Raw genomic sequence first — 17,557 nt, 5'->3', positions numbered from 1 at the left:
AACACATCCAGATCTAAGCCTTCATCACTTGATTCAGCAGACCCTCAAGTTCCCACAAAAGTTTCCAGCCATGTCTGAGAGGCAGCCATGGGCAGGGACAGGCGAGGAGCGAGCTGTTTCGGGCCTGGTTGCTCCGGGCCTGGCCTCTGTTGCTCTGGTTCATTCCACAACCAGCTGCTCTGGGTCTGGTCACTGCCTCTCCCGACCTAGTTGCTCTGGACTTGGCTGTTGCTGCTATAGGCCTGGCCGCACCCGACCCGGCTGCTCTGGGCCCGGTTGCTCCGGTCCCGGCCGCTCCGGGCCTGGCCGCTCCCAGCCTGGCAGCTGCTGCTCCGGGCCTGGCCGCTCCCAGCCTGGCAGCCGCTGCTCCTGTCCTGGCCGCACCAGACCCGGCTGCTCCGGGCCTGGCCACTCCCAGCCTGGCAGCCGCTGTTCCGGGCCTGGCCGCACCAGACCAGGCTGCTCCGGGCCTGGCCGCTCCCAGCCTGGCAGCCGCTGCTCCTGGCCTGGCCGCACCAGACCCGGCTGCTCCGGGCCTGGCCGCTCCCAGCCTGGCAGCCGCTGCTCCGGGCCTGGCCGCACCAGACCCGGCTGCTCCGGGCCTGGCCGCTCCCAGCCTGGCAGCCGCTTCTCCAGGCCTGGCCACTCCCAGCCTGGCAGTCACTGCTCCGGGCCTGGCCGCACCAGACCTGGCTGCTCCGGGCCTGGCCGCTCCCAGCCTGGCAGCCGCTGCTCCGGGCCTGGCCGCTCCCAGCCTGGCAGCTGCTGCTCCGGGCCTGGCCGCTCCCAGCCTGGCAGCCGCTGCTCCTGGCCTGGCCGCACAAGACCCGGCTGCTCCGGGCCTGGCCGCTCCCAGCCTGGCAGCCGCTGCTCCGGGCCTGGCCGCACCAGACCCGGCTGCTCCGGGCCTGGCCGCTTCCAGCCTGGCAGCTGCTGCTCCGGGCCTGGCCGCTCCCAGCCTGGCAGCCGCTGCTCCTGGCCTGGCCGCACAAGACCCGGCTGCTCCGGGCCTGGCCGCTCCCAGCCTGGCAGCCGCTGCTCCGGGCCTGGCCGCACCAGACCCGGCTGCTCCGGGCCTGGCCGCTCCCAGCCTGGCAGCCGCTGCTCCGGGTCTGGCCGCACCAGACCCGGCTGCTCCGGGCCTGGCCGCTCCCAGCCTGGCAGCCGCTTCTCCAGGCCTGGCCACTCCCAGCCTGGCAGCCACTGCTCCGGGCCTGGCCGCACCAGACCCGGCTGCTCCGGGCCTGGCCGCTCCCAGCCTGGCAGCCGCTGCTCCTAGCCTGGCCGCACCAGACCCGGCTGCTTCGGGCCTGGCCGCTCCCAGCCTGGCAGCTGCTACTCCGGGCCTGGCCGCTCCCAGCCTGGCAGCCGCTGCTCCTGGCCTGGCCGCACCAGACCCGGCTGCTCCGGGCCTGGCCGCTCCCAGCCTGGCAGTCGCTGCTCCGGGCCTGGCCGCACCAGACCCGGCTTGAGCACTATTTTAAAGAATATTTGTGCCGAAACCGATTTGGCTCAGTGGTAGAGTGTCGGTCTGTGGACTGTAAGGTCCCGGGTTCGATTCCTGTCAAGGGCATGTACGTTGGTTGTGGGCACATCCCTGGTATGGGGTGTGCAGGAGGTGGCTGGTCGATGTTTCTGGCTCTCTGTCTCTCTCCCTTCCTCTCTGTAAAAAATCAATAAAATATATTTTTTAAAAGAATATTTGTTAGTTGATTAGATATAAAAAGTGATCTTGAATAGTTTTAATTTGCAATTTTAAATTAATGATTTTTTTTTTTAGTGAATTCCCAACTTCCATCTTCTTGTTACCTTGTTATTTAGAGTATAAACACCAGAGGTAGAGCATCACACCAGACATACCTTGTGCTTTATTTCTTTTTCTTGTGCCCAGGTCTGGTCCATCGAACTCATATGTCATCCTGTCGTGTGGATAAGCCTTCTGAGATAGTAGATGTTGGAGACAAAGTATGGGTGAAGCTTATTGGCCGAGAGGTAAAGTTCTGTGCTAATTTCATTTGGTTAGAAAGGATTAGGAAAAGCCGGGATTTTCTTGGTATTTTAATGTGGTGTGTATATGTTGTTAATTGTGGCTGAGAATTTTATTTTGAATCCTGCCCCATAATCTGTCCTGAATATAAACCTTCTGGTTCTCCTCTCAAACTGAGAAGGAATGATGTAAACTACAATAAGTGTAGTACAAAAGACGTAGAGTTTACAGTCACTTTTCCTAATATCTGGCACCATGCAGCATGAGGAAAATGAGTAAGCTCTGGAGGACCCTGTTACAGCTCACTCGAGGGTATGTGGGCTATGGGTCATCCATTCATATGTAATTTTATAATTTTTATTTTTAACCTTTGTAGATAATATACTGCAAGTATTTTTATATGCCCATAGGTTTATGGGAAGACCACAGGAGAAATATGAGCATATACTGAGGTCTGCTCTGCTATCAGGGGTGACAGCCTGAAAGAGATACTATTCAACAGTATTCGAGTGCTTTATATGTATTAGGTCAGAAGGACAGAGTGAACTAGACATAGATGACCCCAGCTGTTATAGAGCTTATATAGAATATAACTGGAGGAGAGAAAGAAAAAGTAAACAAAATAGTTAAAAATTATTGTAAGTGCTATAATGGGTTCAAACAATATCAGAGGTAGGTTTAGATAAAGTCGTCAGGAATGGGCTTTCTGAGGAGATGGCGTATGAACTGGGAAGGAAGTAGTTATGAAAAGCTGAGATAAATATATTCTTGGTAAAGAATAGCTGGTCAAAGACCCTGAAGTAAAGAAGGGCTTCATATGCTGGAGGAAGCAAAAGAAGACCAAAGTGGCTAACAATTATCCTCATGTATATAGAGGATCTAGGCCAAGTCCAAAGGAGATCTAGCCTATTGGAATGTTCTGAAACCCATTGATCACTATGCTGAGTTTACCTGGAAGAAACAGCTTTTATTTTCTGCTGGGTCACTGACAGAACTTGGATTTGGGGACAACCATTTTTGTCTTTCCCCCCAAGAGGGGCAAAAAGAGATAAAAACCATTTCCTAAAATTCTCCTAGCATAGGACCTTTGCTATTAGAGGAGTACTGTTTGTTATGACGATAAAAATTTCTATTTTTAGATAATTCTAGATCAGTGGTCTAAATGACGTACTTTGACCCTTTAGTGACTTGGTTTTCATCTTTTTCAGATGAAAAATGATAGGATAAAAGTATCTCTCTCCATGAAAGTTGTCAACCAAGGGACTGGGAAGGACCTCGACCCCAACAACGTTATCATTGAGTAGGTAAAAGGTTTGGGAATGCTAATTGAGAGATTCTCTGTCTCTCAAACCTTGGAGTGCTGTAGTGAATCAGGCTGACGGGAAACCCTGCCATTATTAGGCTGTGTATTGATGAGCTCTGTAACCTCTGTCCTTGGATTTCAGAGGTGCTAGTATAGTGTTATATATAACACTTGTAACACGCAAAGCTCCCAGCACCGAAGTGCTCCCTTGTGGGTTTCGTTTCTTTTCCTTTACTCTTTTTCTGCTTCTGCCCTTTAGCCAGTCAGCAAGCAAGTATTCATGAAGTACTGTTATTTGCCACTCTCCTAGCACTGGGACTAAAAAAGGAAGAGACCCATTTGGAGGGGAGGGTAATCTAGGAGCAACTCCAATAGGGTTTAGCTGCCTGTGTCTTGGGATGCACTGTATTCTGAACACTACATCTTACTTTCATTGGCACTTCTTCTTTTTTAAAATATATTTTTATTGCTTTCAGAGAGGGAGATAGAAACATCACTGATGAGAGAAAATCATTGATCAGCTGCCTCCTGCACGCACGCGTTCCCCCCCCCCCCCCCCCCCCCACACACACACACTGGGGATTGAGAACGCAACCTGGGCATGTGCCCTTGACCGGAATTGAACCCGGGATCCTTCAGTCCACAGGCCGATGCTGTATACACTGAGCCAAAGCAGCTAGGGCTCATTGGCTCTTCTGACCTTTAATTTGCCAGTGGAAGATTTTCTATTTATGTAGGATAATGTCTGGTGATACGGAGAATTTACCATTTGTACTTCTTTTTTAATATATATATTTTATTAATTTTTTTTTTTTTTTACAGAGAGGAAGGGAGAGAGATAGAGAGTTAGAAACATCAAGGAGAGAGAAACATTGATCAGCTGCCTCCCGCACAACCCCCACTGGGGATGTGCCCGCAACCAAGGTACATGCCCTTGACCAGAATCGAACCTGGAACCTTTCAGTCTACAGGCTGATGCTGTATCCACTGAGCCATACTGGTTTTGGTGCATCTGTATTTCTTGAATATGCCAGTGATTTCTAACCAGGGGCTCCTAGGTCCTTTTTGGTTGTTATTGTTTTTTTATTTTCTATTTTTCCCCCTAGATCCTTAAAACCTCTTCAAAAGGAGTCTTAGGGATTTATGAACTGCTTCCAGTGTTTCAGAAAACCAACCAAAATCATACATTTATCCTCATGTTAACCACGACATTATGTTGTTGCTTTTGATGATAAAGTTTTATATTTAACTCATACTAATCAGGTGCTCTCAATGATAGTTATGATATCAATTTTTAGAAAATAAGAAAAAAAAATGTTGCATGAGTGATATCTTGATGGTGAAAAGTTTGGAAACCCTACGTTTATTGTACTCAGTGAAATCACTTTGGATATGAAGGTATTTTATCTTAAAGGAAGGGAAGTGATATTTATTGAATACATACTATGTGCCAGGTATTGTGCAAGGCAGTTTATGTACATTAGTGCATCTGATTCTCATAACAACCTGCAAAGTAGATATTTTCTCCATTTTACTTTATATCTCTAGTCTCTAACATGATGCTTGTAATAACTTGCCTAGGGTTTTATAGAAAATCATAGTGGGTTAGGATTTTTAATTTCAGCCTCCCTGACATTAAAGCTAATCTCCTTTATACTATATGATGCTTCTAGCAGTTACATGCAATTTACAGAATTTTTCATATATCTGTAATTTAGTCTCTACATATTGACAAGTTTGTAGGGCTGATTATTGACAAAACACTTTTCATTTATAGTAGGAATCTCTTATAACTCTGCTCAGAAATGTTATCTAATTCTGGCATTTATCAATTGCATTATAATAAACTGCTTCCGCTCCAAATAATTTTATGCTGTGCAGCCTCATTAAAAACCAGTAAAATTTCCCAAAGCCACCTGTGCAAGGGTAAAATATGAAAATAAGTAACATAAAAGAGCTACCTCTCTTTCTCAAAACAAGAATAGGGAAGGGAGCCGAAACCGGTTTGTCTTAGTGGTAGAGCATCTGTCTGCAAACTGAAAGGTCCCAGGTTCGATTCTGGTCAGGGGCATGTACATTGGTTGCGGGTCGATGTTTCTCTCTCATCGACGTTTCTAGCTCTCTTATCTCTCTCGCTTCCTCTCTGTAAAAAAAAACCAAAACAATAAAATATTAAAAAAAAAAAAAAAAAAGAATAGGGAAGGGAAAAGGCTCCCTGGGTATACACTGGATGTGTTTCTATGTATAAACTGTTTCTAGTAATAACCAAGTGGAAGCAGTACTTTGTTAAAACTGTTTGTAGAGCTGCATCCAGGAAAGAAGCATGGCATGGTGAAATGATGACAGGTTTTATTTTTTATTTATTTATTTATTTATTTATTTTTAATAAGTTTTTATTGTTCATATTATTACAAATGTTCCTTCCCCCCCCCTTCTCACCCCACCCTCTGCCCTTTCCCCACCCCCCATTGTCCTCATCCATAGGTGCACAGTTTATGTTCAGTCTCTTCCCACATCCCCCTCTCCCCTTTTCCCCAAGAATCATCAGTTCACTCCCCTTCCATACCTCTGATTCTATTATATTCAACAGGTAATATTGTTCCTCAGATTTTTTTTTTTTTAGTTTCCTTGGTTTTCAGATTCACTTGTTGATAGTTACGTATTTGTTGTTCATAATTTTTATCTTTATTTACTTTCTCTTCTGAAAGAACCCCCTTCAGCAATTCATATAATTCTGGTTTGGTGGTGATGAACTCCTTTAGCTTTTTTTTATTAGTGAAGCTCTTTATCTGACCTTCGAATCTGAGTGATAGCTTTGCTGGATAGATTATCTTTGGCTGTAGGTTCTTATATTCATCACCTTGAATATTTCTTGCCATTCCCGTCTGGCCTGCATGGTTTCTGTTGAGAAATCAGCTGACAATCGTATAGGTGCTCCTTTATAGGTAACTACCTGCTTAGCTCTTGCTGCTTTTAATATTCTCTCTTTGTCTTTTGCTCTTGGAATCTTAATTATGATTTGTTTTGGTGTGGTCCTCTTTGGATTCCTTTTATTTGGAGTTCTGTGTGTTTCCTGGACTTGTAAGTCCAATTCTTTCACCAGGTGGGGGAAGTTTTCTGTCACTCTTTCAGTATGTTTTCGATATCTTGCTCTCTCTCATCTTCTGGGACCCCCATAATTCTGATGTTGGATCGTTTGAAGTTGTCCCAGAGGTTTCTTACATCATCTTCAATTTTCTGGATTCTCTTGCCTTCTAGCTTTTGCAGAGGAGTGTCTTCTGGCTCTTTATGTTCCAAATCTTTGACTTGATTCTTGCGATCTTCTATTCTGTTTTTAGGACTCTGTATAATATTTTTTATTTCAGACAATGTATTCTTTATTTCTTGTTGATCCCTTTTCATATCCTCATAGGTCTCATTTATTTTATCGGCCTTTTCTAGGAAACTCTTGAAAAACCTTATAAGTGTGGTTTTGAACTCTATATCCAGTCGCTTTTTGTCCTCCATTTCTTTCGTTTGTGATCTATTTGGTTTAGGCATTTTCGCAGGCAGCTTTCCTGATGGGGTGGGGTTTCAGGGTGGAGCCTACAGCCTTGGCTTCCGTCAGCCCCGCCCTTTGCGACTCCTGAGACTCAGGGTCCTTCAGTACTTGTTGCAAGCGCCTCTGAGAGAAAGGTGCCCTCGATTTTCGCCTGCTGCCAAACTGTCTATGCTCTTCCCCAATGAGTCCGGTATTGGGGTTCAGTTGGTAGTGGGATTGGAGGTGGCATTCAGAGCAGTCTGGAGCCCCTGTCTCCTTCCCACTGGGGCAATCCTGCTGCACAGCCAGCCGGCCCTTCTCTGCGCGCAATGTGTGCGCCTCCGGGACCTCCTTTCGCCGCTCCCCGGGGTTCCGCCTTACAGCCCAGCTCCCTATGGGTGAGCCTGGGTCCCCGGGGTCTGGCCTAGAATTGGGGTTCAGAGCAGTTGGAGCTGGGCCCAGCACAGTTGGAGCTTTTCTCTCCTTCCCGCTTGGGAACGCCAGCCAGGCACTCAGCCTCCCTCCTCTCCGGCTCCGTCCTCTCCGCGCACATCACGTGTCTCCGTATCTTGGGCTTTTACAGCTCCTCCGCGCTTCCTTCTGGTTTTCTCCTTGCTTCTTGTAGAATTTCCAGTCAGTCGACTTTCCTGTAGTTCTGGGTAATGTCCATTTTATATTTTAGTTGTATTTTATTGAAATTGTTGTGTGCGGCTGCGGCTAGTTGCCTACCCGAGCAGCCATCTTGGATTCTCCAGGTTTTAGAGTAGACCGGAATCAGAAAGAGTTCTAATTCTGCCCCAGAGTAGTATGACTTTGAGCAATTACCTAGCCTCCCTGAACTATAACTTCTTCACTATAAAATGACACCTACCTCAGAAATGATAGAATGATTTAAATAAAATCTTGTTTGTAAAGAGCCTAGCTTATTGTTTAGTCTATCATAGAAACTTAATTTATAATAACTAATTGTGGTTACTGTTTTAAAATGTCTCTTTGTTTTTCTTCTAACATCTGAAATTATCATATCTTTTAAAAGAATAGATGGGAAAATGGGCTACATCTTAACTTATTTCCCATTGTATCTGATGTATAGCAGTCATTTAGTTAATGTATTCATTTATTCCTTCATTCAACAAGTGTTTTGGGTTCATATTCTGTTTGAGGTAGAATGGCAATACCAAGATTTCTGCCCAAGGACCTTACTGCCTAGTGTAATGAAATAATTATGCAAATAACTTCAATAAGTGCTAAAAGAGTGGTTGAAAGAAAGGATTCCAGTCCTGGCTCAGGGTCGCTCCGTAGGTGTAGGTTGGAGCATCGTCCCGTACACCCAAAAGTCACAGGTTCTATTCCCAGTCAGAGCCCATATCTCGGTTGTGAGTTCAACCCTTGGTTGGTGCATGGAAGGCAACCAGTGTTTCTCCCTCTCCCTCCCTCATTCCCTTCCTTTCCCTCTCTCAAATACCAATGAACATGCCCTCGGGTAAGGATTAAAAAAAAGAAAGAAAGAAAGGATTCTAGAAATTAACTTGAAGAGAAAGAGTTGATTTAAGGCTCTGGTGATAGAGAAGTGGCATTTGAACTAGTTCTTGAGGAATGGATAAGATTTTGTCAGGCAGCAGGAGAAGGAATGGCATTCGAGGCAGTAGAAATGGTTTGAGGAGCCTGGCCATTGTGTTTCAGTGGTTGAGCATTAACCCATGAATCAAGAGATGTCCATCTAGAGAAAGTAAAGTAGTCTAGGTGGCTAGAGCATATTGTACAAGTAAAGATGAGGCTGGAAAAATAGGTTAGACAGTAAAAGGACTTGAATGCCAAAGTAAGGAATTTGGACTTGTTTTTCCAGGAAGCCTTTAAAGGTCTTTTATATCCAGGCGTGATCTTGTAAGGGTTGTAGGGGACTTAGCAAGATGCATAATTATCTCTTTATCCTCTGTGCATCGATGAGATGAAGTCTAGTTTCATTCATAATTATTAATTTAGAGCCTTGTCCTGAATGAAAAAAAAAAAAATGTCTATTTCACACCATTGCTTTTAGTGCCCATCACTTTTAGTGCTCCTTATGCCCAGCACTTTTCCTTCTTTCTCCCTTCTACCTGACAAAAGCAAAACAAAAACCAACATACAGCATTACCTTGTAGTATCTCTGGCCACATCTCTTAAGCAGGCCCACAGTCACAGTATCCTTTTCATTACAGGCAAGAAGAGAGGCGGAGGCGGTCCTTCCAGGATTACACTGGGCAGAAAATCACCCTTGAGGCTGTCCTGAACACTACCTGTAAGAAGTGTGGCTGTAAAGGTAAGGTGAAGCCTCTGCCATTTCAGTCTGTCTCTCCTTGTGGGCAGACCCTGTATTGGATGAGTAAGTAGCCTAGTGAGTTTAGTTCACCCTGTTTTTAAGCCAACTAATGGCTTGACCTGTTCATGCTATTATTTCTACCAGACTTACATCAGAGTTTATGGCTTGCTACTTTTTCTGTTTCCTTTTCTGAATGCTAGCCCTGCTGCTGGCTCTGGTGGTGACCCTATTATACCATCACCACCTCTTCTCACCTCTCTGCAGCTAATGCCCTATCTGGGCAAGGTCCCAGGTACTCTGCCAGGAAGGTAAGAGTGTTGGATTATGATTAACACTCTAATAAATTTTATCTCCAAAGTATCATTATTGTTCTGCTGCAATAATTAAGCAACTTAGAAATATATTCCTTAAGGATTCAAGTTAAACCCTTTCTTGCTCATCTCTTTTAACTTCAGAGTTCTGAATGTAGTATCCTTTTAGTAATAAAGAACACCCTCTAGTCATTTCCTTTTAGCCCTGCTTCCTCAGGTTTCCTCTAGTCTTACTCAAATATTAAAGAGCTCTTTCAGCCCGACTTCCTTGTTAGAGCAGTAATGAGAGGGATTGCCAACTTCTCATTTCAGAGTGGCCTCAATTTGTCACCATGCTCCCGAGCTTTCCATCTACCTAGCCTTGCTGATTTTTCTATTTGCGCCCTGGTTGAGGTTGTGGGGTTTAAGCCCCTATTTATCATTAATGCAGAGGGAGGAAGGAAAAATGAAATGGAGAGAAAGAATACCTCCTCAGAGGAATTGTGGGAGCATTTCAAATATTTGGAAAACTATGCTGTATTCTTTTTCTTTTTCTTTTTTTTAATATATATTTTATTGATTTTTTACAGAGAGGAGGAGAGAGGGATAGAGAGTTAGAAACATCAATGAGAGAGAATCATTGATCAGCTGCCTCTTGCACACCCCCTACTGGGGATGTACCCGCAACCAAGGTACATGCCCTTGACCGGAATCAAACCTGGGACTTTCAGTCCACAGGCCAACGCTCTACCACTGAGCCAAACCGGTTTCGGCTTATGCTGTATTCTTTCAGGCACCATCCAGCTTCTGGATTCTGAGTTACAAAGTAGTTTACATGTTGCTTTTGATGGTTTTATCCAATTCTCTGTGCCCCTGAGATAGGGTCTACAGTAAGCTCAGGCAAAACCAGCTCTGTGGCATCTTTTAAAGGGGCCCTTGATAGCACTGTAGGCTCAGGGAAGGTGGGGTCTTCTTACCTTCAACTTGTGTCCACCAGGTATGACATGAGGCAGAGAAGAATTATGAGAGATGGAATTTGGCCAGTCGGCAAAGGCTGGGCCAAAGGTGGTTGGCTTTGGTGCAGCAGAAAGAGTACAGGGCAGGGGGGCACAGGACCCTAGGTAAGTTTTACTTCTGCTGCTATCTGTGTGACCTTGCACTACTTTTCTACTCTGAGCCTTCATATTCTCTGCAAATGCAGTCTTGGATTTGATTATTTCTAAGGCCCTTGCCAGACCTGACAATCTGTGCATGTCAAGTGCCCTAGGTGACAGTGCCTGTCTCTCTGTGTGTTAGCTTGGATGCTGTCCTCCTGCCAGCTGTCTGAGAGCTATCTTTCTTCAGGACCTTGGTCTGCCACTTGGCTCACTCTACTAAACATTCTGCTCTCTGGAACAGCCTTTTGCTGCCAGGAATAAGTTCCAAGTAGATCTTTAAAAATGACTAAGCTTCATTGCTAATAGAGGGCAGTACCAGCCTGCATCCTCTGTATCTTCTGCTGTTTCCAAAGCAGCAGTAGTGTTTCCCACAGCTTCAGGACCAGCTGCAAGTCAGGCTCAGGTTGAGTAAACAATGTCATCTTGAGGTGACAGAAAATCTGTCCCAAATCCAATAGCTGCTCTGAATGAACTTGGTAATACCTCCTGAACCAGCTAGCCCTTCCAGGAGTCTCTGGGGAAGCTTCACCTGCTTTTTCCTCCCAACTTTTCTACTTCTCTTCTGCAGGCCACTTTGCAAAGGATTGTTTCATGCAACCAGGTGGGACCAAATACTCTCTGATACCTGATGAGGATGAGGAGAAGGTAGAGGCAAAGGCAGCAGATTTTGATAAGGCTGACCCTACAAAGAATTCTAGGAAAAGAAAGAAGGTGAGTGCCATCGTGCTTTTATTTTATTTATCATGTTTTTTGTTTTAGAATGAAAATGTACTTTGCACAGAAATGTAAGAAAAGCTGAAAAATATAAAGAATATTAGGATCTCCTGTTATCTTTCTACCTAGGGAAACTCTTAAAGTATTTTTGGTATGTTCTAATGTTTTTATAGGTAATATTTAATACACACACACATATATACATAAAATTATAGTTATCTAGACATAATTTATACCCTACTTTTATTACACTTACTAAAAGCATTTTCTGGTGTCCTTATGTGTTCTTCAAAAACTTGATTTAAGAGCCACTGTGTGATGTTTTATTTAATAACTAGAGGACTGATGCATGAAATTTGTGCAAGGGTGGGCCCTTGCAGCCCCAGCTTCATCTGGAAGGTCGTCCAGACAGTTGTTCTGCTGTTCGGTCTAATTAGCTTATTAGCTCTTTATTATATAGGATTTTTCTATTGTTGGATATTTTTTATTATTTCCAACCTAAATTTTTGGCCACATATCTTATTGTTTTCTTTGGTTGCATTCTTAAAAAGATTACTGAATTAGGGCTTTAAGGCTCTTAATACATTTTGTCAAATTATTATACCAGAAAGTGGTGGATGAGCATGTCTGTCTCAGTGAATTAAGTCTCTTATCTATGTAGTACTTACAGCAGAAGAATCCATAAAACAGATTGTGGTGCACAAAAATTGCATTTGTAATTTGTCACATGATACACAGAGGAAATGAAAAACTATGCAACGGTTTGGTTAAGAGATAGTGGTTCTCATGCTGTGTAGTATTTTTCTAATTGTGGCCAGTTATTATGTTTGGGAGTTTTGTTTTGTTTAAAGCTTTAGCAAACTTTTGTTGTGGCCACCTTGTTTCAGACATTGCAAACTGAGGAATATAAAAACTGTGATCAAGTCCTTGTTCTCAGTGAGCATTATCTTACAAATTAAGTATTATCTTCTCCCTGGTGGCATGGCTCCGTGGTCAAAGATGTCAAGTGGGTAGTCGAATATCTAAATCTAAGGTTCCAGAGAAAAAGTGAGGGATAGAATTACAGATTTGGATTTTTTTTAAAAGATACAAACACTTAATTTGGGGATTATTTGCATAAAATTGTATGCAAAACCACAGGACAGGAAGAGATTGCGTAGGGAGAAGGTAGCCAGAGAAATTTTAAAATTTCCTACCCAAAGCTGCTCCTTTTACATTCTGCTCTATCTCAGTGAATAGATTACCATTCACCCAGTTACTTAAGCCAAAACCTTCAGCCTTTGGGTATGTTTGTTTTTTAATTGTGGTAAAATACAGATAACATAAATTTTATCATCTTAACCATTTTGAAAGTGTACATTCTTTGACATGAAGTAAATTCAGTGCAATCAGTACTGCCATTTATTTCCAGAACTCTTTTCATCTTGCAAAACTGAAAGTCTATGCACATTAAACAATAATTCCTCATTTTCTCCTGCCCCAACCCCTGGAAACCACTATTCTGCTTCTGTCTCTATGATTTAGACTTCTCTAGAAACCTCCCTGAGTGGAATCATACAGTTTTTGTCTTTTTGTGACTGTCTTGTTTGACTTAGTATAATGTCCTCAGGGTGTAGCATGTGTCAGAATCTTTTTAATATTTCATGTATGTATATGCCATATTTTACTTATTCATTTATTCATTGTTGACACTTGGGTTGCTTCCACAGCTTGTACAAGAGGCCACTAATTGATGTGTTTCTCTCACATTGATGTTTCTGTCTTTCCCTCTTTCTTCCACTCTCCCTAAAAAATCAGTGGAAAAATATCCTCTGGCGAGGATCAACAACAGGAACAAAAAATCTTTAGTGATTTTTCCATTATACTTAAAATCCAGAATACCTCCTGTGAAAACAAACTGTCTAACCCTATTCGTTTTCAGCTACAGCCTTTAGCAGGTAGTAACTTATATGTAGCTAAAACATTGTTTTGTCTTTTTTATGTGTTTTATTATTTTTTATTATATATTTTTTATTGATTTCAGAGAAGAAGAGAGAGGGAGAGAGTGATAGGAATATTAATGATGAGAATCATTGATTAGCTGTCTCCTGCATGCCCCAAAAAGGGATTGAGCCTGCAACCCAGGCATGTGCCCTTGACTGGAATCGAACCCGGGACCCTTCAGCCCATAGGCCGACGCTCTGTCCACTGAGTCATACCAGCTAGGGCTATTTTTATAGTTCTCTTTTATGTACGGCAAGGGATGTAAGATTTATATTTACAGTTGTGGTATAAAGTTTCCCTTTTCAAGAAAAAAATTTTTTTTTTTCTATTCACTGGTGGGGTCCCCAGGTCTGGCCTTGTGCTCTTGCAATCTGGGACCCCTCAGGGAATGTTGAACTTCTATTGTAGTTTTGGCCCAGTCCCTTTAGGCCAGGATCACTGGTGTACTTCAAGAAACATTTTTTAAAGTAAAAAGAAAAATAATAAAATTTTAAGTAAATAAATAGCAAGTTATAAACACATGGAAGAAAAATTGTGGCAATATTATAGCAATAACTAATACTTGGAAAACATTGATTTAGAGCAGTGGCAGTATTATTTTAGTTTGATAATATTCTGTGAATCAAAGAAATAGAAATTAGCAAAAGTCCCTGCTTCTAGTGCCTTCCAGAAGCCTTCTGCAAACCTTTAGCATTGCCAGATTTAGCCTTGTTCCTTCACAGAGACAACTCTGGATCCACCCAGCCTGCAGTATTGCTTTATTTTGAACATAGGACTTGGCTTTACATACCTTTATTTCTTGAAGTTTCTGAAGCATCCTTGTAGATCAGACAAGGGACTTGATTTAAAAAGGAAAAAGGGAAGTTTCAACTACATAATTTTATTATTATATACTAGAGGCCTGATGCATGGTATTCATGCAAAAGTAAGCCTTCTGCTGAAACCAGTTTGGCTCAGTGGATAGCGCGTTGGCCTGCAGACTGAAAGGTCCCGGGTTCGATTCTGGTCAAGGGCATGTACCTTGGTTGCGGGCATATCCCCAGTAGGGGGTGTGCAAGAGGCAGCTGATCGATGATTCTCTCTCATTGATGTTTCTAGCTCTCTATCCTCTCTTCCTCTCTGTAAAAAATCAATAAAATATATTTAAAAAAAAAAGGAAAGAAAGAAAGAAAGAAAAAGTAAGCCTTCCTTCCCCCGGCTGATCTGATGGCACCAGCTTCCCTCCAGCACCTGGAACCCTGGCTTTTTTTTTCTTTTTTTTCTTTTTTTTAATGCATGTATTGAATGTATAACCTTGTCTAAAAATCTAGTATGCATTGGTTTAGTTCTACATACTGATTTGGTACCGTGACAATTTTTATTCCAGTGTCTGAAAACTGTAAGTGATTTTTGTTGGACATAATTAGGACAAGAGGAAACTGTTTTTCAAATGGAAATGAGATATGAAGTGGTTGGCAAAATTGGAATAGAGGTTTTTGTAATGAAGCCCTGAAAATTTTTCCAGGAAACTGTGGTCTGGGCTTTGCTGGCCTCTTTTACTTATCATGTGCCAACATGAATCTTTCTGAATCAGTGCTATATTTTGAGCAAGCATGTGCCTCGAGTCTCAGGCTGTCCACTGATTAAAGTGAAGTTTAGCTATGTTTGATCCAGAATATAATTTTATTCTTTTGATGTGGTTACTATAATTACTTTCTGCTGAATTATATATGGGAGAACAGAAAGAGGAATGCCATCTCTTGGCTGCAATACTGGCTCTGTCCTGTTGTCCAGGACAACTTCTGGTGCCCATCTAAGAGAGAGATTGCCAGTCCTGGGTCCAGTTTGCTTGAGCACTGGGTCATCCAGTACAATCTGAGTTCCTTTAAGACTCTTCACAATCTGTCCATTTTCCCAGTATCCTCTCTCATAGTCCCTTCCCTTACACTGTATTCTAAGCTGATTTATTAAAAGAGCATATGCTGTCCTGGCTGGTGTGGCCCAGTTAATTGAGCATTGTCCCATGCACCAAAAAGGTCATTGGTTCGATTTTTGGTTGGGGCACATGCCTGCGTTGAGGACTTGATCCCCAATGATGTTTCTCTTTCACATCGATGTTTCTCTTTCTCCTCCCTTCTCTCTCTAAAATCAATAAAGAAAAAGCTTATTAAAAGAGCATCTACTGTGTGCCGAGCTCTGTTCTGATCACTGCAAGTACAATAGTGAATGAAAGAGCTAAAATTCCTGTTTTCATGCACCTACATTCTGATAGGATCACAGACAATAAATTTTTTTTTATATATATATATATTTTATTGATTTTTTACAGAGATGAAGGGAGAGATATAGAGAGCTAGAAACATCGATGAGAGAGAATCATCGATCAGCTGCCTCTTGCACACCTCCTACTGGGGATGTGCCCACAACCAAGGTACATGCCCTTGACCGGAATCGAACCTGGGACCCTTCAGTCTGCAGACCGACGCTCTACCCACTGAGCCAAACCGGTTTCGGCAACACAGACAATAAATTGCTAAACCAAATACAAAATAGTACTAATATGTCAAGTAGTGATAGGTTTTATGGAGAAAAATTAATTTGGTTATCAGAGACAGGGAGTACTAAAATGGGGGTAGGTGGGATAGGTGACTTGACATTTAGGTAGGGTGGTAAGGGCAGGCCTTTTTCATAAAGCATCATTTGAGTGGATATTTGAAGAAAGCGAGGAAGCAAGCTACTCATAAGTGGAGACAGAGCTTTTCGGTAAGTACAATAGCCTGATGTTGGCATGTTTAGTAATAGTAAAGAGGCTGGTGTAGCTGGAGTGAGGTGAATGAGAAGAGAGGATGTTAGAGGAAGCACAGGGCTATCTAGAAGAATATGAAGATTTCACCTTTCATGTGGAGTAAGATGAATGTCATTAGAGGTTTTGACTAGATGAATGATATGTTCTAACTTAACTTTTAAGAGAATTATTTTGGCTGCTGTGTGTAAACTAGGTAGTCAGAAAGCAAGAGTGGGAGCAATTAATGGCCATCCCCGGTGGGGGGGTGCAGGAGGCGGCTGGTCGATGTTTCTCTCTCATCGACGTTTCTGGCTCTCTATCTCTCTCCCTTCTCTGTAAAAAAAAATCAATAAAATATATTAAAAAAAAAAAAAAAAAGATTGAGGTTTGTTATTTCTCCTTGCTAAGTAGTGTACATGTCCTAGCATGCCAGGGTTCTCAAATGATTTGTTTTTCTCTTTGTTTCTTCTGAGCCTGCATCTTTGAAAGAGATTAAAGTGGAAATAATGCCAAACTCTGAGTAAGAAAGTACCACATTCTCATCACTATAGTGTGGATCAACTCATTGTACTTCTCTGCTTTGCAGTTTTCTCATTTCTAAAATGGGACTAATAATTCCTGAACTTTTACCTTACCATATTGTTGTTATATAATAAAGGATGCAGTGGCCTGAAAGGTCTCAGGTTCGATTCTGGTCAAGGGCATGTACCTTGGTTGCGGGCATATCCCCAGTGGGAGGTGTGCAGGAGGCAGCTGATCGATGTTTCTCTCCCATTGATGTTTCTAACTCTCTATCCCTCTCCCTTCCTCTCTGTAAAAAATCAATAAAATATATTTTTTTTTAAAAGATAAGGGATGCAGCCCAACCTGTGTTGCTCAAGGGTAGTGCATTGATCCATGCACCAAGAGGTTGCCGGTTCAATTCCTGGTCAGGGCATATGCCCAGGTTGTGGGCTCAATTCCCCATGAACATGCAGGAAGCAGCCCATCTATGTTTCTCTCTAACTCTCCCTTCCTCTCTCTGAAATAAATAAAAATATTTATTTATTTAATTTTTTTACTTATTTATTTTTATTGATTTCAGAGAGGGAGAGGAGAGAGAGATAGAAACATCAATGATGAGAGAGAATCATTGATCGGGTGCCTCCTGCAGGTCCCCTACTGGGTATCGAGCCTGCAACACAGGCATGTGACCTTGACCGCAATTGAACCCGGGACCTTTCAGTCCGCAGGCCAACGTTCTACCAACTGAGCCAAACCAACTAGGGCAAAAAAATATATATATTTTTAAAAGGGTAAGGGTTGCAGTTGGTTGGAGCATTGTCCTGTACACCAGAAAGGTTTCGAGTTCTGTTTCCGGTCGGCGTGTCTGATGGGTGTAATCTCTCATATCTTTCTCTCTCTTTCTTTTTCTTTTTCTCTCTCTCACTCCCTCCCTTCTTCTTTTTTTAGAATCCTCAGGTGGCGATTAAAAAAAAAATCCCTGGCTGGTGTGGCTCAGTGGTTGAGCATTGACCTTTGAACCATTAAGTCACGGTTC

General features: G+C 42.9%; 1 protein-coding gene across 9 annotated transcripts in view; it reads left to right on the top strand.

The window, feature by feature from the left end:
* ZCCHC17 (zinc finger CCHC-type containing 17) overlaps nt 1-17,557 on the top strand; it is a 39,740-nt gene that overhangs the window by 18,867 nt on the left and 3,316 nt on the right. For 8 of the 9 annotated variants that reach the window (XM_084874363.1, XM_084874362.1, XM_084874369.1 and 5 more), the window contains 4 exons: nt 1,892-1,992; nt 3,196-3,287; nt 9,009-9,109; nt 11,125-11,267. In XM_084874363.1, coding sequence (XP_084730489.1) covers nt 1,892-1,992; nt 3,196-3,287; nt 9,009-9,109; nt 11,125-11,267 — 437 coding nt within the window. The remainder of the gene's footprint in view (nt 1-1,891; nt 1,993-3,195; nt 3,288-9,008; nt 9,110-11,124; nt 11,268-17,557) is intronic. The other variant, XM_084874370.1, reaches the window with a different exon arrangement.

The sequence above is a fragment of the Pipistrellus hanaki genome (assembly GCF_964339955.1).
Source record: "Pipistrellus hanaki genome assembly, chromosome: 2".
Lineage (NCBI taxonomy): Eukaryota > Metazoa > Chordata > Mammalia > Chiroptera > Vespertilionidae > Pipistrellus > Pipistrellus hanaki.
This window is presented reverse-complemented; position numbering and strand designations above follow the sequence as displayed.